The 16,320-nt window shown below is 46.0% G+C and overlaps 1 protein-coding gene across 1 annotated transcript in view; it reads right to left on the reverse strand.

Annotated features, from left to right (window-relative positions):
- The window catches only part of DOP1B (DOP1 leucine zipper like protein B), a 130,362-nt gene that overhangs the window by 54,757 nt on the left and 59,285 nt on the right, over positions 1-16,320 (reverse strand). Inside the window, exons 10-15 of the mRNA XM_058427852.1 lie at positions 15,205-15,325; positions 11,337-11,456; positions 9,031-9,133; positions 6,836-7,027; positions 3,905-4,589; positions 1,987-2,258 (exon numbers count right to left, since the gene is read on the reverse strand). Of these exons, the coding sequence (XP_058283835.1) occupies positions 1,987-2,258; positions 3,905-4,589; positions 6,836-7,027; positions 9,031-9,133; positions 11,337-11,456; positions 15,205-15,325 (1,493 nt within the window). The remainder of the gene's footprint in view (positions 1-1,986; positions 2,259-3,904; positions 4,590-6,835; positions 7,028-9,030; positions 9,134-11,336; positions 11,457-15,204; positions 15,326-16,320) is intronic.

A 16,320-nucleotide genomic window follows, 5' to 3' on the forward strand; every position in this document is an offset into this window, starting at 1 on the left:
GTACTCTATTGCACAGTAGGGTGACTACTGCTAACAATAATGCATTGTGTATTTCAAATTGCTAGAAGAGAGGGTTCTGAATGTTTTCACAACAAAGAAATGATAAATGCTTAAGGTGATGGGTATGCTAATTACCATGATTTGATCATCAATGTATAAATGTGTCAGAATATCAAATCGTATCCATAAATATATACAATTATTACATGTCAATAAAAAAAGTATGCCCTTGGCCGGGTGCGGTGGCTCACACCTGTAAGGCACTTTGGGAGGCCGAGGCGGGAGGATCACTTGAAGTCAGGAGTTTGAGACCAGCCTGGCCAATATGGTGAAACCCTGTCTCTACTAAAAATACAAAAATTAGCCAGGCGTGAGGGCGTGCATCTGTAGTCCCAGCTACTAGGGAAGCTGAGGCAGGAGAATCGCTTGAATTCAGGAGGCAGAGGGTGCAGTGAGCCAAGATGATGCCACTGCACTCCAGCCTGGGCAACAGAGCAAGACTCTGTCTCAAGAAAAAAAAAAAAAAAGTATGCTCTAGTGCCAGGCAAGTGGTAAGTACTTGAATATATACTACCTGAAAATGAAAGTAAAAATCAAGGCTTCAGTAAGAACTTGGAAAAGCTTCCCTCACTGCCCCAAAATAAAAGGAATGTATTTAATGCTGTCACTTTTATTCTATGAGTATCTTTCCAAAGCTTCATGGTCTCCATTTTTTCTTCTTTTTTCTTCCCTGTGTCTATATATAGTGTAAATATGCCAAATTTTCTGATCTCTGATCTATGTAGGGCCAAGATGACACCTGCTTAATCACTGCTGCTTATAGCAGTTGCAGTCCTGGTTTCAAGTTCTATCTATTCAAGATCTAATGTGACTCAACTCTAGCAGGAAGAAGAAATGTGGTACAAAAGTCAATGAGCAGCTGGGCACAGTGGCTCATGCCTATAATCTCGCCACTTTGGGAGGCTGGGGCGGGCCTCCCAAACTCCTGAGGTCAGGAGTTTGAGACCAGCCTGGCCAATGTGGTGAAACCCCATCTCTACTAAAAATACAAAAATTAGCCAGGTGTGGTGGCAGGTGCCTATAGTCCCAGCTACTCGGGAGGCTGAGGCAGGAGAATTGCTTGAACACGGGAGGCAGAGGTTGCAGTCAGCTGAGATCGCACCACTGCACTCCAGCCTGGGCGACAGAGCGGGACTCTGTCTCAAAAAAAAAAAAAAAGAAAGAAAAAAAAAAGTCAATGAGCAATTAAGTAAAAGCTCCCCCAGGACCTGACACCGTAGATGGTGTCCCACATGGAACCAAAGCTGAGAGGTGTGAGGAGTTCCACAGACGGACCCTCTCCCCAGCAACGCAACCATAACTGGTGAAAATTATTTTAAAACCAACACCAACCAACCATTTAGAGTCTGGAAATTATCCAAAGGACATTCAGGAAATAAACATTTATTCCGGAAAATCTACGACATTTTGGTCAAAGCAGCAAGAGTCATGGCCATCATCTCCTTCCTTCCCCAGCTCAGCTCCATGGAAATGTCACTATCCACTCGGTGCGTGTGGCCAAGAAAAACGGTGCTGTCTTTCCCCAGCTCCCAGTCAAGGGCTTTTGCACCTCCTGGGAGGGGCAGGCCACCAGCACGTCACCTTCCCACCCCTCTGCTGGATGTGGCAGAGGCTAAATCCAGGTGAGTGCAGTGGAGGAGTCATGGGCTCCCTGCCTCCACCCAGACCCCACTCCCAGGCAGGGGTTCCACTCAGTCACGGCAGGCCCAGAATACTGGGGCCCCAGTTGTTCTCACTGTAGCTTTCCTGGAGGGTGAAAGTTACATGCTGGGAGAGGAAGAACAAAGGCTATTGCCTCTGCCCAGTGCCCGACAGAATATCACTCTCAGAGAAGTGGGCCACTGCCCCCATCCCCAGCAATACGGTTCTGAGTTCTGCTTGGGGGGAGAAGGAGGCCCTAAGAAGAGTGTTCCCAGTGGGAAATACCTGATAGAAATCTGTTTTCTCTGCAATGACTTTCAATATCCCGGGAGCAATGGGAGGAACCGTCACCATCTGCAGCTTGCCAAAAAAAGGGTTGTGTCCAGAGCTCTTATAGCGTTTCATCTTGTCTTCAATGACAAGTGCCAGGGACTGGGAATGGTTTATCACTTCCAGCAGAGTGGAAATGGCCACGTCCTGGAGGTAGCAGTCAGTCACACAGCAGCAAATGGTCATGAGGGACTTCAGCCAAGACGGAAAACTGGAATCACCGGCTCCTGAAAGGAAGCCAGCCGGAGAGGCAGAAACAAGCAGAACCACGTGAGAATGGGTCCCCAGTCTGCAGATTCTACAGCACCCTAGATCTGGGAAGTTACCTGAGAAATGCACCTGCACAGCAGTGCGCTAACCTCCTGCTGGTGAGACTTATTTGGAAATAAGGTCTTTACAGAGGTAATCAAATTAAGATGAGGTCGTTAGGGTGGGCCCTAATCCAATATGACTGGTGTCCTTATAAGAGGGACATGTCAAGGGAAGATACGACATACAGAGGACACCCTGCGAAGACAAAGGCAGAGACAGGACTGATGCAGCTGCAAGCTGAGGAGCCCTCCAAGGGTTGCCGGCCAGCACCAGAAGCTGAAGAGGCCAAAAAGTATTTCATCTGGGGTCTCAGAAGAGGAGCATGGCTCGGCTGACACCTTGATCTTGGACTTCTGGCTTCCAGAACTATGAGACAAATTTCTCAGTTTATGGTACTTTGTTAGAGGAGCCCTAGCAAACCAACATATAAATATCGGCCAGGCACGGTGGCTCACGCCTGTAATCCCAGCACTTTGGGAGGCCGAGGCGGGCAGATAATATGAGGCCAGAAGTTTGAGACCAGCCTGGCCAACATGGTGAAACCTCATCTCTACTAAAAATATGAAAATTAGGGAGCCAGGTGCGGTGGTTCACACCTGTAATCCCAACACTTTGGAAGGCCTAGGCAGGTGGATCACGAGGTCAAGAGATCGAGACCATCCAGGCCAACATGGTGAAACCCTGTCTCTACTGAAAATACAAAAATTAGCTGGGCGTGGTAGCATGTGCCTGTAATCCTAGATGCTTCGGAGGCTGAGGTAGGAGAATCACTTGAACCCAGGAGGAGGAGGCTGTAGTGAACCAAGATTGTGCCACTGCACTCCAGCCTGGCGACAGAGCAAGACGCTGTCTCAAAAAAAAAAAAAAAAAATTAGTTGGGCATAGTGGCACGTGCCTGTAGTCCCAGCTACTGGGGAAGCTGAGGCAGGAGAATCACTTGAACCCAGGAGGCGGAGGTTGCAGTGAGCTGAGTTGGTGCCACCATACTCCAGCCTGGGCAACAAAGCCAGACCCTGTCTCAAAAAAAAAAAAAAAAAAACTTTATCAACAGGTATCATGAAATAGTCTGTTTATTATCCCTGAACGCCACTCATGTTCTAGGTCTTCTGATGGGCTGTGCTGGACACCCAAGGCTTAAAAACATAGACCTCACCCTTACCACTTTGCCATGTTGTGAGACACAAGTCAAAAATGTACTAATTACAAATGAGGAAGGGAACAAATGAGGCCAATAGCGCCTTCTTGGCTGACACAATGTGAGCTAGTCTTTAAATACAGGTTGAGAATCTCTAATCTGAAAATCTCAAATCCAAAATCTGAAACCTTATTAGCACTGACATGATGCTCAAAGGAAATACTCACTGGAGCATCTTGGATTTTGGATTTCTGGATTAGGAATGCTGAACCAGTAAGTGTAAGGCAAATATTCAAAAAATTTGAAAAAAGTCTGAAATCCAAAATACTTTTGGTCCCTAGCTTTGTGGATAGGGGATATTCCACCCGCATCAATCGCCTCATCGTGTGATTCCCGAAGAGGGACTTCAGCAGGGCTGCCTCTCACCTGGCAGCTGGAAGAGCGTTGCACAGAGCTGCTCGGTCTCTTCCTCGGATAGGTAGACAGGGAAGGTGGCACAGTCCAGCAGCAGGTGGCAGGCGGCGGCAAAGGCCTCCCTGCATTCCTCCCTGGAACCCCCCAGCTCAATGACCACCTGCTCAACATCCCATTCTCCCCCGTTTTTCCTGGCAGGGCTGCTGGGCGAAGATGACGGTGACTCCGAACTTTTCATCTTGAATGGAGACCCTCTTGCCATGAACAAGTCTGAAAGCATTTGCTTGAACTGAGGTACGGTGATGGGCTTGGGCTCCCAAGAGTTCTTCCTGCTGGAATCTCTGGCCGCCAGGCTCTGCGTCCCATCCCTGTCCCTCTTCCCTGCAGGCTCCTCAGACTTGCTTTCTTCTCCTGACGCTGTCAGCTGTACTCCAAAAATGTTCTTGCTGGCAAAGTTGGCGATTAGCTCTTGGATGCAAAGAAACGTCCTCTGCATGCTCCCGCCCTTCTTCCAAATGTCGTCCCTTTCCAGAGAAACTCGAGGAACCCTCAAGTGCTCAGAGAGCTCCGGTGACGAGGCACTGAGCCCGATCCCACTGTCCTCAGACTTCAGAGGGGGAAACAAAGCATCTTCATCACCGGGAATCACTGCCTTTGTTTCCAAAATTATTTTGCTGTTTTCACCTTTTACTGGACTCTGTAAAAAATAAAAAGATGTGAATTGTGCATCTCTTAACACCAAGCTATTCAAGTATCAGTTGAAATCATGAATGTATTTCAATTCTGTTTTTCAAAATAATCACTCTCTAGATTACAGAATCCCTGTGTTAAGTGTATAATGAAATTTAGGAGGCACCCAAAGCAGGGGAAGGAGAGGGGTGGGTGGCAAAGAGGAGGCTGGTGCACCCACATGCTCTCTGGGGAGGCTGACTTTTGGGCCTATTTCTCTTGTGTTTTTGTCTGAATATATAACCCCTTTAGAATTCAAAAAAGTTGTTTAAAAATTGTTTCTGCTGGGTGCAGCGGCTCAAGCCTGTAATCCCAGGACTTAGGGAGGCCAAGGTGGGCGGATCACCAGCCACAATTCTCTGGACAACTGAGCGAGAACTGTTTCTGACAAATTAACAAATATGAATGAGGAAACTGAGCTGAGGGTAAAATAAAGGTATGAAGAAATAAAATAAGGCCAGGTGTGGTGGCTCATGCCTGTAATCCCAGCACTTTGGGAGGCTGAGGTGGGTGGATCACCTGAGGTCAGGAGTTCGAGACCAGCATGGCCAACATGGTGAAACCCCGTCTCTATTAAAAATACAAAAAATTAGCCAGGCCTGGTGGTGGGTGCCTGTAATCTCAGCTACTTGGGAGGCTGAGGCAGGAGAATCGCTTGAACCCATGAGGTGGAGGTTGCAGTGAGCCAAAATCATGCTATTGCACTCCAGTCTGGGTGACAGAGAGAGACTCTGTCTCAAAAAAAAAAAAAAAAAAAAAAAGGTAAAGCAAGTCAGAGAATAGAGTATGTTATGGGTTGAACTGTGTCCCCAAAAATATGTTGATGTCCTAACTCCCAGTACCCGTGAATGTGACCTTAATTTGAAAATAGAGTCTTTGCAGATGATCCAATTAAGATGAGATCATTAGGGTGGGCCCAAATCCAGTAGGACTGGTGTCCTTATAAATAGGGGAGATCTGGACACAGAGACAGACATGCCCACAGGTTGACGGCCAAGTGAACATAAAGGCTGAGACTGGGCTGATGCTTCGACAAGCCGAGGAATGCTGAATATTGCCAGCAAACCACCAGAAGCTTGGGGGAGGCATGAGACAGACTCTTTTTCCCCAGTGCACTCAGGGGGTGCCAACCTTGCTGACACCTTCCTGTCAGGCCCTGGTCTTCAGAACCATGAGAAAACAAATGTCTGTTGTTGAAGCCACCCAGTCTGTGGTACTTTATTATGGCAGCCCCAGTAAACTAATCCAGTACCTCATCTCGCTTATATTCAAAATAACCAAAATCACATGCTACAAACACACACATAAAACAGTCTGCAAGGCTAGTTATAACTAGCCCATTAACTGTAGTTACATAGTTCTTAACTATATCTAACCATTAACTGCAGTTACAGAGCAGGCAAGTAGCATGAGAGTGGGTGAAACAAAGGGTGCTAAAACTTAAAAAATTTTTTTTGTAGAGACAGGGTCTTGCTCTCACTCAGGCTGGAGTGCAGCCGTGCAATCATGGCTCACTGCAGCCTCAACTTCTTGGGCTCAAGTGATCCTCCCACCTCAACCTCCTGAGTAGATGGAACTACAGGTGAACACCACCATGCCTAATTTTAATTTTAATTTAATTTTATTTGTTTTGAAACGGAGTCTCGCTCTGTCGCCCAGACTGAAGTGCAGTAGTGTGATGGCTCACTGCAACCTCCGCCTCCCAGGTTCAAGAGATTCTCCAGCCTCAGCCTCCCAAATAACTGGGACTACAGGCATGCGCCACCATGCCTGGCTAATTTTTGTATTTTTAATACAGATGGGGTTTTGCCATGTTGGTCAGGCTGGTCTTGAATTCCTGTCTTCAGGAGATCCACCCGCCTTGACTTGCCAAAGTGCTGGGATTACAGGTGTGGGCCACTGCACCTGGCCTAATTTTTATTTTATAGAGAGATGAGGTCTTGCTATGTTGCCCAGGCTGGTCTCAAACTCCTGGGCTCAAGCAATCCTCCTGCCCCAGCCTCCGAAAGTGTTGGTATTACAGGTGTGAGCCATTGCACCATGCCAGGTGCTAAAACCTTTTAAAGTGAGGGTTTTACAAGCATATTTGACATATCACCTGGGTATCTTCTCGTCTTTATTCCTATCCTAACCAACCCTAAAGATTTTCTACTCCCAGGAAGGTATAAGCTGCTTTTAGCCCCCAGAACCATTTCTGCCCCTCAGGGTACACACCGAGGTTCCGCTGGTGGACTCCGTGTCGAGGTAGGAAGGCGGCATCTGGACTTTGCTGAGCACCTTGAAACACGTCTTCAAGGCATGCGTGAGTTCAGGTAAACTTAAGGCCTCCATGTCCTCAGCAAGAGGCTGCACCAGGCAGCCAAGCACCTGAGGGAGATACTGGGTTTGCACCTCAGAGTAAAGTTCCTGTGAAATAAACGCATAGGTTAACCCCACATTGTTGGTTCACAATCAGAAAAACAATGCATCTCAAAATGGCATGTAATTCAATTTTTTAGGGCATAAATTTCACACTAATTTTCTTTCTTTTTTTTTTTTTGAGACAGTCTTGCTCTCTAGCCCAGGCTGGAGTGCAGTGGCACGATCTCGGCTCACTGCAAGCTCCGCCTCCCGGGTTCATGCCATTCTCCTGCCTCAGCCTCCCAAGTAGCTTGGACTACAGGCGCCCGTCACCACGCCCGGCTAAATTTTTTGTATGTTTAGTAGAGATGGGGTTTCACCACGTTAGCCAAGATGGTCTCGATCTCCTGATCTTGTGATCCACCCACCTCGGACTCCCAAAGTGCTGGGATTACAGGCGTGAGCCACCGTGCCTGGCCCACATTAATTTTCTTTTTTATTTTATTTATTTATTTATTTATTTGAGATGGAGTCTCGCTCTGTCGCCCAGGCTGGAGTGCAATGGCGTGATCTCGGCTCACTGCAAAGTCTGCCTTCCGGGTTCACACCATTCGCCTGCCTCAGCCTCCTGAGTAGCTGGGACTACAGGCGCCCGCCACCATGCCTGGCTAACTTTTTGTATTTTTTTTTTAGTAGAGACGGGGTTTCACCGTGTTAGCCAGGGTGGTCTCGATCTCCTGACCTCGTGATCTGCCTGCCTCGGCCTCCCAAAGTGCTGGGATTACAGGTATGAGCCACGGTACCACATTAATTTTCAAATCAGAAAACAAAAGAAGACTAGGCGCAGTGGCTCATGCCCGTAATCCCAGCCAGCACCTTGGGAGGCTGACGCGGGGAGATTGCTTGAGCTCAAGGAGTTCGAGACCAGCCTGGGCAACACAGTAAGACCCCATCTCTACAAAAAATACTAAAATTATCCAGATGTGGTGGCACATGCCTGTGGTCTCAGACACTTGGGAGGCTGAGGTGGAGGACTGCTTGAGCCTGGGAGGATGAGGCTACAGTGAGCTGAGATCATGCCACTGCACTCCAGCCTGGGTGACAGTGAGGCTCTATCTCAAAAAAGAGAAAAGAGGATGGGCATGGTGGCTCACATCTGTAATCCCGGCACTTTGGGAGGCTGAGGCTGGTGGATCATCTGAGGTCAAGAGTTCGAGACCAGCTTGGCCAATATGGTGAAACCCTGTCTCTACTAAAAATACAAAAAATTAGCTGGGTGCAGTGGCGGGTGCCTATAATCCCAGCTACCTGGGAGGCCGAGGCAGGAGAATCACTTGAACCCCAGAGGCGGAAGCTGCAGTGAGCCGAGATCACACCATTGTACTCCAGCCTGGACAATAAGAGCAAAACTCTGTCACAGAAAAAAAAAAAAAAAAAAAAAAAGAGAGAGAGAGAGAAAAGAAAAGAACATTTCTATTGTTTTTGTTTGAGACTGGATCATGCTATGCTGTCCAGGCTGGTCTCAAGTTCCTGGGCTCAAGCAATCCTCCAATCTCAGCCTCCTGAGTAGCAGGGAATTACGAGTGCATACCACAGAGCTAGGCTACTATTTCAATCTGATCTAGACAAATCAAGGATGTTATTCCTCTCCTCACAAGTGGCTTTACACTTATCTAATAGAAAATAAAATTGGCACATGTTTCTATATTAAGGAAATTAGTTTCCTTTGAGAAAATTAGCCAACGCACAATTTTAACTAGGAAATGTATTGACTCTTTCCCTAAAGTAACTGTAGTACGGGAATGATACCCAGTTCATCAGCTGGTTGACCTAACTTCAGCTTTGCCCACTTACAACTGACCCAAAAGTTATAGCCCCTTTTAAATAAGACATTAAAAATACAAGAGATTACATCCAGCTATATCTGTTATGCCAAAACAAACATCAAAACAGTGTTGCATATTTATGTAAAACATTTTCAGTAATGTGAGGTTGATAAAGCAGGCCATCACCACCAGTAAGAATGTAAATAATAGCAGGCATTGAGCTGTCTCTTCCCCAGCACTCACCAAGGGAATGACATCCAGCAGGAAGACCAGGAGGGTGCAGAGCTCCGAGACCGTGGGGGGAGGGCTGACACTGTTCCTCACGCTGTAACGCTGCTTCACTGGTCTATAAATCACAGCAAAGAAAAATCCATTCTTCGGCTAGGCATGGAGGCTTACGCCTGTAATCTTAGCACTTTGGGAGGCCGAGATGGGTGGATTGTCTGAGCTCAGGAGTCTGAGACCAGCCTGGGCAACATGGTGAAACCCCATCTCTACTAAAGTACAAAAAAATTAGCCAGGTGTGGTGGCCCACGCCTGTAGTCCTAGCTACTTGGGAGGCTGAGGCACGAGAATTGCTTGAACCCGGGAGGCAGAGGTTGCAGTGAGCCAAGATCGCACCACTGCACTCCAGCCTGGGTGACAGAGCAAGACTCAGTCTCAAAAACAAACAAACAAACAAAAAAAACAATTCTTCTTCCTGCAGTAAGTCCAAGCATTTCTTACAATTTCCAGTAATGTTATTCTACTTCAAACATAATGGAAGACAGCTTTTGTAGTTCTCATAACTAAATTTTGGTGACTAAAAGCATCTAACATGTACAAGTGTCAATAAGCGTCTTGAATCTGTTGGTGTCCAAACAGGTTCCCTCTGACTTGAACTCTACCAATTCAGGTGTCTCCCAGGAGACCTGGAGTACCATTGACAGATGTAATCCCAGGTCCCCAGTCCAAGCCCAAAGGCACGATCCAAAGGAACGAGGCTGGGCTGGAGAACATCAGTCTACACGGCTGTTCACCCTGCTGTAGGAGTGGCCTGGGACTACTCCTCTCCAAGTAATACCAGGAGTTTATCAGCACCTGAGTTGCTTAGAACGTTTCAGCTTCTGTAGAGAAGTGTAACCCCACCAATCAACTATTGTTAGTTGCTTATCTTATACTGAAATTCAAGACTTCTTTTAAAATAAACAGGCTACTAGATAAATGGGTAAGTTAAAAAGTATCTATCGCTTTTCATCTCATAACCCTGGGATGAATAAATTAACTGTAATAGGATCCACAGGCAACAGCAAAGCCACGTTCTACTGAAGACAGACATTAATCTCCAGACAGTGATTAACTCTGGGACGAAAAGAGGACAAAATGTTGCGAAGGTGGAGAGTCAGCTCTTTCTGGGTAGAAACATTTTATTTTATTTTTTTAAATAACCAGGATGGCCGGATGTGGTGGCTCATGCCTGTAATCCCAGCACTTTGGGAGGCCAAGGCGGGTGGATCACTTGGGGTCAGGAGTTTGGGACCAGCCTGGCCAACATGGTGAAACCCTGTCTCTACTAAAAATACAAAAATTAGCTGGGTGTGGTGGCGTGCACCTGTAGTTGCAGCTACTTGGGAGGCTGAGCCTATAGTCCCAGCTATTTGGGAGGCTGGGATGGGAGGATCGCTTGAACCTGGGAGGCAGAGGTTGCAGTGAGCTGGGATCGTGCCAGTGAACTCCAGTCTGGGTGATAGAGAGAGACTCCGTCATAAAATAAAAAATAACATAACAACCAGGCCTTGCTGGTTATAATATGGCCTTGCTGTTGCCTGTGGATCCAGTTGCAATTAACTTATTTTTCCCAGGGTTGTGAGCTTATTTGGGCAGAAAAGTGTAGTGGTAGCAGCTGAGAAGTAAGACTGAGACAGTCAAGAGCATTACAGTGGAGATGAACAAGAAATAAGTTTTACAGCATGCCTCATAGGACAAAACAGGGTTTGAGACATGACCTTAGTCCTGCCGTAAAGAAAATGGCATGGGAAAGGGCTCTCCAGGAAAGCTCGGTATTCCTGGGGTATGCCACTGCAAACAATTTAGAGATGGTGCAATTCACCCGGTTAAAAGAGATGGTAAAGCTGATTATAGTAGCTTAAAACATTAATGCTTTTATCTGACCAGTTATACATTAATTTCAGTAAGAATTTCAAAAACACTCTACCCAGTCACAAAGCCACAAAACTAAGCTGCTTTCAATAGATCAGGCAGCCAGGAGAGGAAAGCTGATTTGATGAATGTAACCAGAAAATGCACTGAGGATTTTCTAAAGTTAGACTTTTAAAGCAGCTTCAGAATTACATGGCAAAGATTATGTGAACCTTCTTATTGGAGATGTTTTTATTCTGCTAGAATCTTAAGTGAATTCTTTCCAATCTTGTTTTAGTTGAATTTTAAAACTCAGAAAAGACTACTCAGCTTCAGCTACTTATATATAATCTGATATTCTAAGCAGCTACAAAATCATTAAACCCTCTCATGCTTCCTAAATATTCTGCATTCTTGAACTGCATACTTACCTAAAGCATTCCTCAAAACACCTCGTCATATAATCCCAGAGAAAGTCTGTGCTTAGAGAAGTGATCAGCAAATTTACTGTTTTGACAATCTCAGAGGCATTTCTGTTTTCTTTGATTGCACTGTAAAAGGGGAGGACATGAATAAATATGTCTATAAAAAAATCCCGAATTACAAAAAGCGTCCAAAAAACTGTAATTTCACCATCTGCAACTTATTTCTAGAGAAGCTGACACACCCTGATAAAAATGAAAATATTACTGTTCTTATGTGTTTGCATAATGCCATTGTAAACAATATTTATATTGATACAGTCTCTTAAAAATAAATTTCAGAGCTGGGTGCGGTGGCTCATGCCTGTAATCACAGCACTTTGGGAGGCTAAGGTGGGTGGACCAGCTTGGCCAACATGGTGAAACCCTGTCTCTACAAAAATACAAAAATTAGCAGGGCATGATGGTGGATACCTGCAATCTCAGGTACTCAGGAGGCTGAGGTGGGAGAATCGCTTGAACCTGGGAGGCGGAGGTTGCAGTGAGCTGAGATTGCGCCACTGCACTCCAGCCTGGGTGATAGAGTGAGACTCTGTCTCAAAAAAAAATAAAAAATAAAAAAATAATAATTTCAGAGCTACTGTAAAAAGAATTTATACAGAAAATCAGTTTTAGTCCAAACTCTATTGGTGGAATAACATGGTACATGGATATTCAGCACGGAAATTTAGTCAAGATTTTAAATGTTTATCTTTCTTTCTTTTTTTTTTTTTTTGAGACAGAGTCTCACTGTTTCCTAGGCTGGAGTGCAGTGGCACGATCTCGGCTCACTGCAATCTCTGCCTCCCAGGTTCAAGCGATTCTCCTGCCTCAGCCTCCCGAGTAGCTGGGATGGATTAGAGACGTGCACCACCACGTCCAGCTAAGTTTTGTATTTTTAGTAGAGACGGGGTTTCACCATGTTGGGCAGGCTGGTCTCGAACTCCTGACCTCAAGTGATCTACCTGCCTCAGCCTTCCAAAGTGCTGGAATTACAGGCATGAGCCACAGTGCCCAGCCTTAAATGTTTATCTTCTATGGCTCAGGAAATTTATTCAAGAAATTTATCCTACTGAAATCCTTGCACAGGTACATAGATGTGTGCAGAAGCATACCACTAAAAGGCCATTAACAAACACTGAAAAAGGCCAGGTGCGGTAGTTCACACCTGTAACCCCAGCACTTTGGGAGGCCAAGGCAGGTGGATCACTTGAGGTCAGGAGTTTGAGACCAGCCTGGCAAACATGGCAAAACTCTGTCTCTACTAAAAACATAAAAATTAGCCAGATATAGTAGTGGGCATCTGTAATCCCAGCTACTCGGGAGGCTGAGGCAGGAGAATTGCTTGACCCCAGGAGGTGGTGGTTGCAGTGAGCCAAGATGGCGCCAGTGCACTCCAGCCTGGGTGATAGAGCGAGACTCTGTCTCAAAAACAAACAGGCCATGAATGGTGGCTGACGCCTGTAATCCCAGTGCTTTGGGAGGCTGAGGCAGGCGGATCACGAGGTCAGGAGTTCGCGACCAGCTTGGCCAACATGGTGAAACCCCATCTCTACTAAAAATACAAAAAATTAGCCGGGCGTGGTGGCAGGTGCCTGTAATCCCAGCTACTCAGGAGGCTGAGGCAGGAGAATCACTTGAACCTGGGAGGTGGAGGTTGCAGTGAGCCGAGACTGCATCACTGCACTCCAGTCTGGGCAACAGAGCAAGACTCCGTCTCAAAAGCAAACAAACAAACAAACAAAACTGAAAAAGCAGAAACTGTCTAAAAGTCAATCAATAAGAAACTGGTCAATCAGTCAGGATTTATTATTTTATTTTTTGAGATGAAGTGTTGCTCTGTTGCCTAGGCTGGAGTGCAGTGGTGTGATCTCGGCTCACTGCAGCCTCCACCTCCTGGGTTCAAGCGATTCTCATGCCTCAGCCTCCCAAGTAGCTGGGACTACAGGCATGGGCCACCATGCCCAGCTAATCTTTGTATTTTTTTGTAGAGACCAGGTTTTGTCATGTTGCCCAGACTGGTCTTGAACTCCTGACCTCAAGAGATCTGCCTGCCTCGGCCTCCCTTGGCCTCCCCAAGTGCTGAAATTACAGGCGTGAGCCACTGCACTTGGCCTTAAATAAATGATAAATCCTTAACAAAAAATCTAAGGCAATTAATCCCATAGGAGAACAGTGTAGAGCTACTCACAACTTGCATTTAAAAAAAAAGCAGTGGCTGGGCACAGTGGCTCACACCTGTAATCCCAGCAGTTTGGGAGGCTGAGGCAGGAGGACTGCTTGAGGCCAGGAATTCAAGACCAGCCTGTGCAACATAGCAAGACCTTGTCTCTACAGAAAAACTAAAAATTAGGTGTGGTTGTGTGTGCCTATAGTCTTAGCTACTTGGGAAGCTGAGGTGTGAGGATCACTTGATCCCAGGAGTTCAAGGCTGCGGTGACCTTTGATAGTGCCACTGTGCTCTAGCCTTGTCATGCTAGAGAGTGACACTCCAGAGAGTGCCAGGCATGGCGGCTCACACCTATAATCCTAGCACTTTGAAAAGCTGAGGTGAGTGGATTGCTTGGGCTCAGGAGTTTGAGACCAGCCTGGGCAACATGGTGAAACTCCATCTCTACAAAAAAACAAAAAACAAAAAAACAAAAATTAGCTGGGCATGGTGGTGCATGTCTGTAGTCCCAGCTACTTAAGGGGCTGAGGCATGAGGATCACTTGAGCCCAGGAGACTGAGGCTGCAGTGAGCCACTGCACTCCAGCCTGGGCAACCCTGTATCAAAACCAAACAAACAAACCAACAACAAGAAAACAAAAAGAAAACCCCAAGCAACTATATAACTGGTGTAATTCTACCTTTAAAATAAAAGACAGGCATCTATGTACTTATGTACGTAGTAGAAATCTAGAAAGAAGTAAAAATGTTTTATGGTTTTCTCTGAAGAGTGCTAGGATTACGGGTGACACCTTTTTTCTTGATCTTTCAAATATCAGTAAATTCGACAATGAGCATGTATTACTTCCATACGCAGAAAAACAATAAACCGCTTTCATTCTGGGAGAAAAAAGCAAACGCTAAGAAATCTTGGTACGCTTACAACTAACAAACCAGAAAAATATTAAAATTGATTTAAATTTTCAATGTACCCAATGCTAGTTCAGGCAGAAGGAAATTACATTAAGAGTAAAGCAAAAAGGAAAAGGTTGTATCCCCTTACAAGGAAAAAACTAAACAAACAAAACAGGGTTTGTGTGTAACTGAGCACGTGCGGCCGATGTGCCTGCTGTCTTCCAAACACCACTCACTCTGCCTCTGGGGCAATGGAGCCTGTGCTCTCCAGTGCCCTGCCTGGGTCTCCCCCAGTCTCCCCCAACACCCCCTGGACTCCTGTCCTGAAGACTCACATCCCCTTTCCACTTGCCAGGTGCCCTCCCCTCCATTTTCCCTGTTCTCTCCGCCCTGTAACTCACCACTTGGGTATACTAGATCAAGCTGCCTTTGTTAAACAAGTTTCATACTTGATCAATACATACATTTCATTGTTTCATACTCGATCAAAAATACACTTTATACTTGATCAAAAAATCAATAAATACCTGTCCATCCCAGGCTGGGGAAACTACATCAAACTCCCTTTAAACTCTTCACAGTACTCATTAGGGAACAGTCAAGTCCCATGGACTGACTTCAACGCATGGATTATTTTAACCAGTGGTCTCACCTGCTGCATCTCCACTTTCTCTACCACTTCACAATTTATAGTAAGCAAGAGAGGAAAAAAAAAAAAGAATCATAGTACCGGGGAGGGAGAGAGATGCGTGACGTTCAAGGCCAAACCCATACCTTATCAGCGAATTTCCACTCTGGGTGTAGCTAAGTTTAAGATCAGAGCCAAGGGCATCTCTGCAGTAAGAATAAAAGGCCCTGATGACTTCGAGAAACAAATTCCCAACCACTTGAGGCCCTGCAATTAGAAGGAAGATGGTCAGAGACAGATTAACAATCCCCCTTAAATCAGTAAGTGACATATATATATATATACACACACATAAGACATATATACAGTAAACCTGTGCATACAGACATTTTATATAGTCTAAAATATATAGAAACTTAACTTTAGTGGTGACAACTTTAGATGGGGAAACAACATTCATGAATATAGCCAGCATTTTTGTAGAACTTCCTGTGTGCCAGACACCCTTCTAAGCATTTTACATCTATTAACGTATTAAACCCTCGTAACAGCCATGCGGACAGATCCCGTACTGCTGATTACACATAAGGAGACGGAAGCACAGAGAGCTTAAGTAACTTGCCCAAGGCAGATTCTGCTACATGGAGGCAGAGCGCAGACTACGTGTGTTAAGTGTGCATAAACTGCTGGCCAGGGACATTACTCAACAGAAATATCCAGAGAGCAGGGCAACTTCTTCAATTCCTTTAGTCATGAGCTGGAGCAACACAAAAGAAATGATGGCCATCCTGAAATGCTGAGAAAGATGGCACAAAAGAACTGGACCAGCTGCACGTTAGAGAAGCTTCACTGCAACCAGGCAGGGGATGGGCAGGGCATTTCTGCTCTGCAAAACGCAACCCTCAGGCAGCTGAGGGCCTGACTTCTTACCCATGTATACAGAGGGAGAAACACACAATCAATTCAGAGAAAATGAAAGCTCTGTCAACACTGGCAAAAAAAAGCAGATTAGGCCGGGCACGGTGGCTCACGCTTGTAATCCCAGCACTTTGGGAGGCCGAGGCAGGTGGATCACGAGGTCAGGAGATCGAGACCACGGTGAAACCCAGTCTCTACTAAAAATACAAAAAAAATTAGCCAGGTGTGGTGGTGGGTGCCTGTCGTCCCAGCTACTCGGAGAGGCTGAGGCAGGAGAATGGCGTGAACCCAGGAGGCGGAGCTTGCAGTGAGCCGAGATTGCGCCACTGCACTCCAGCCTGGGC

Source organism: Hylobates moloch, unplaced genomic scaffold, assembly GCF_009828535.3.
Source record: "Hylobates moloch isolate HMO894 unplaced genomic scaffold, HMol_V3 SCAFFOLD_14, whole genome shotgun sequence".
Lineage (NCBI taxonomy): Eukaryota > Metazoa > Chordata > Mammalia > Primates > Hylobatidae > Hylobates > Hylobates moloch.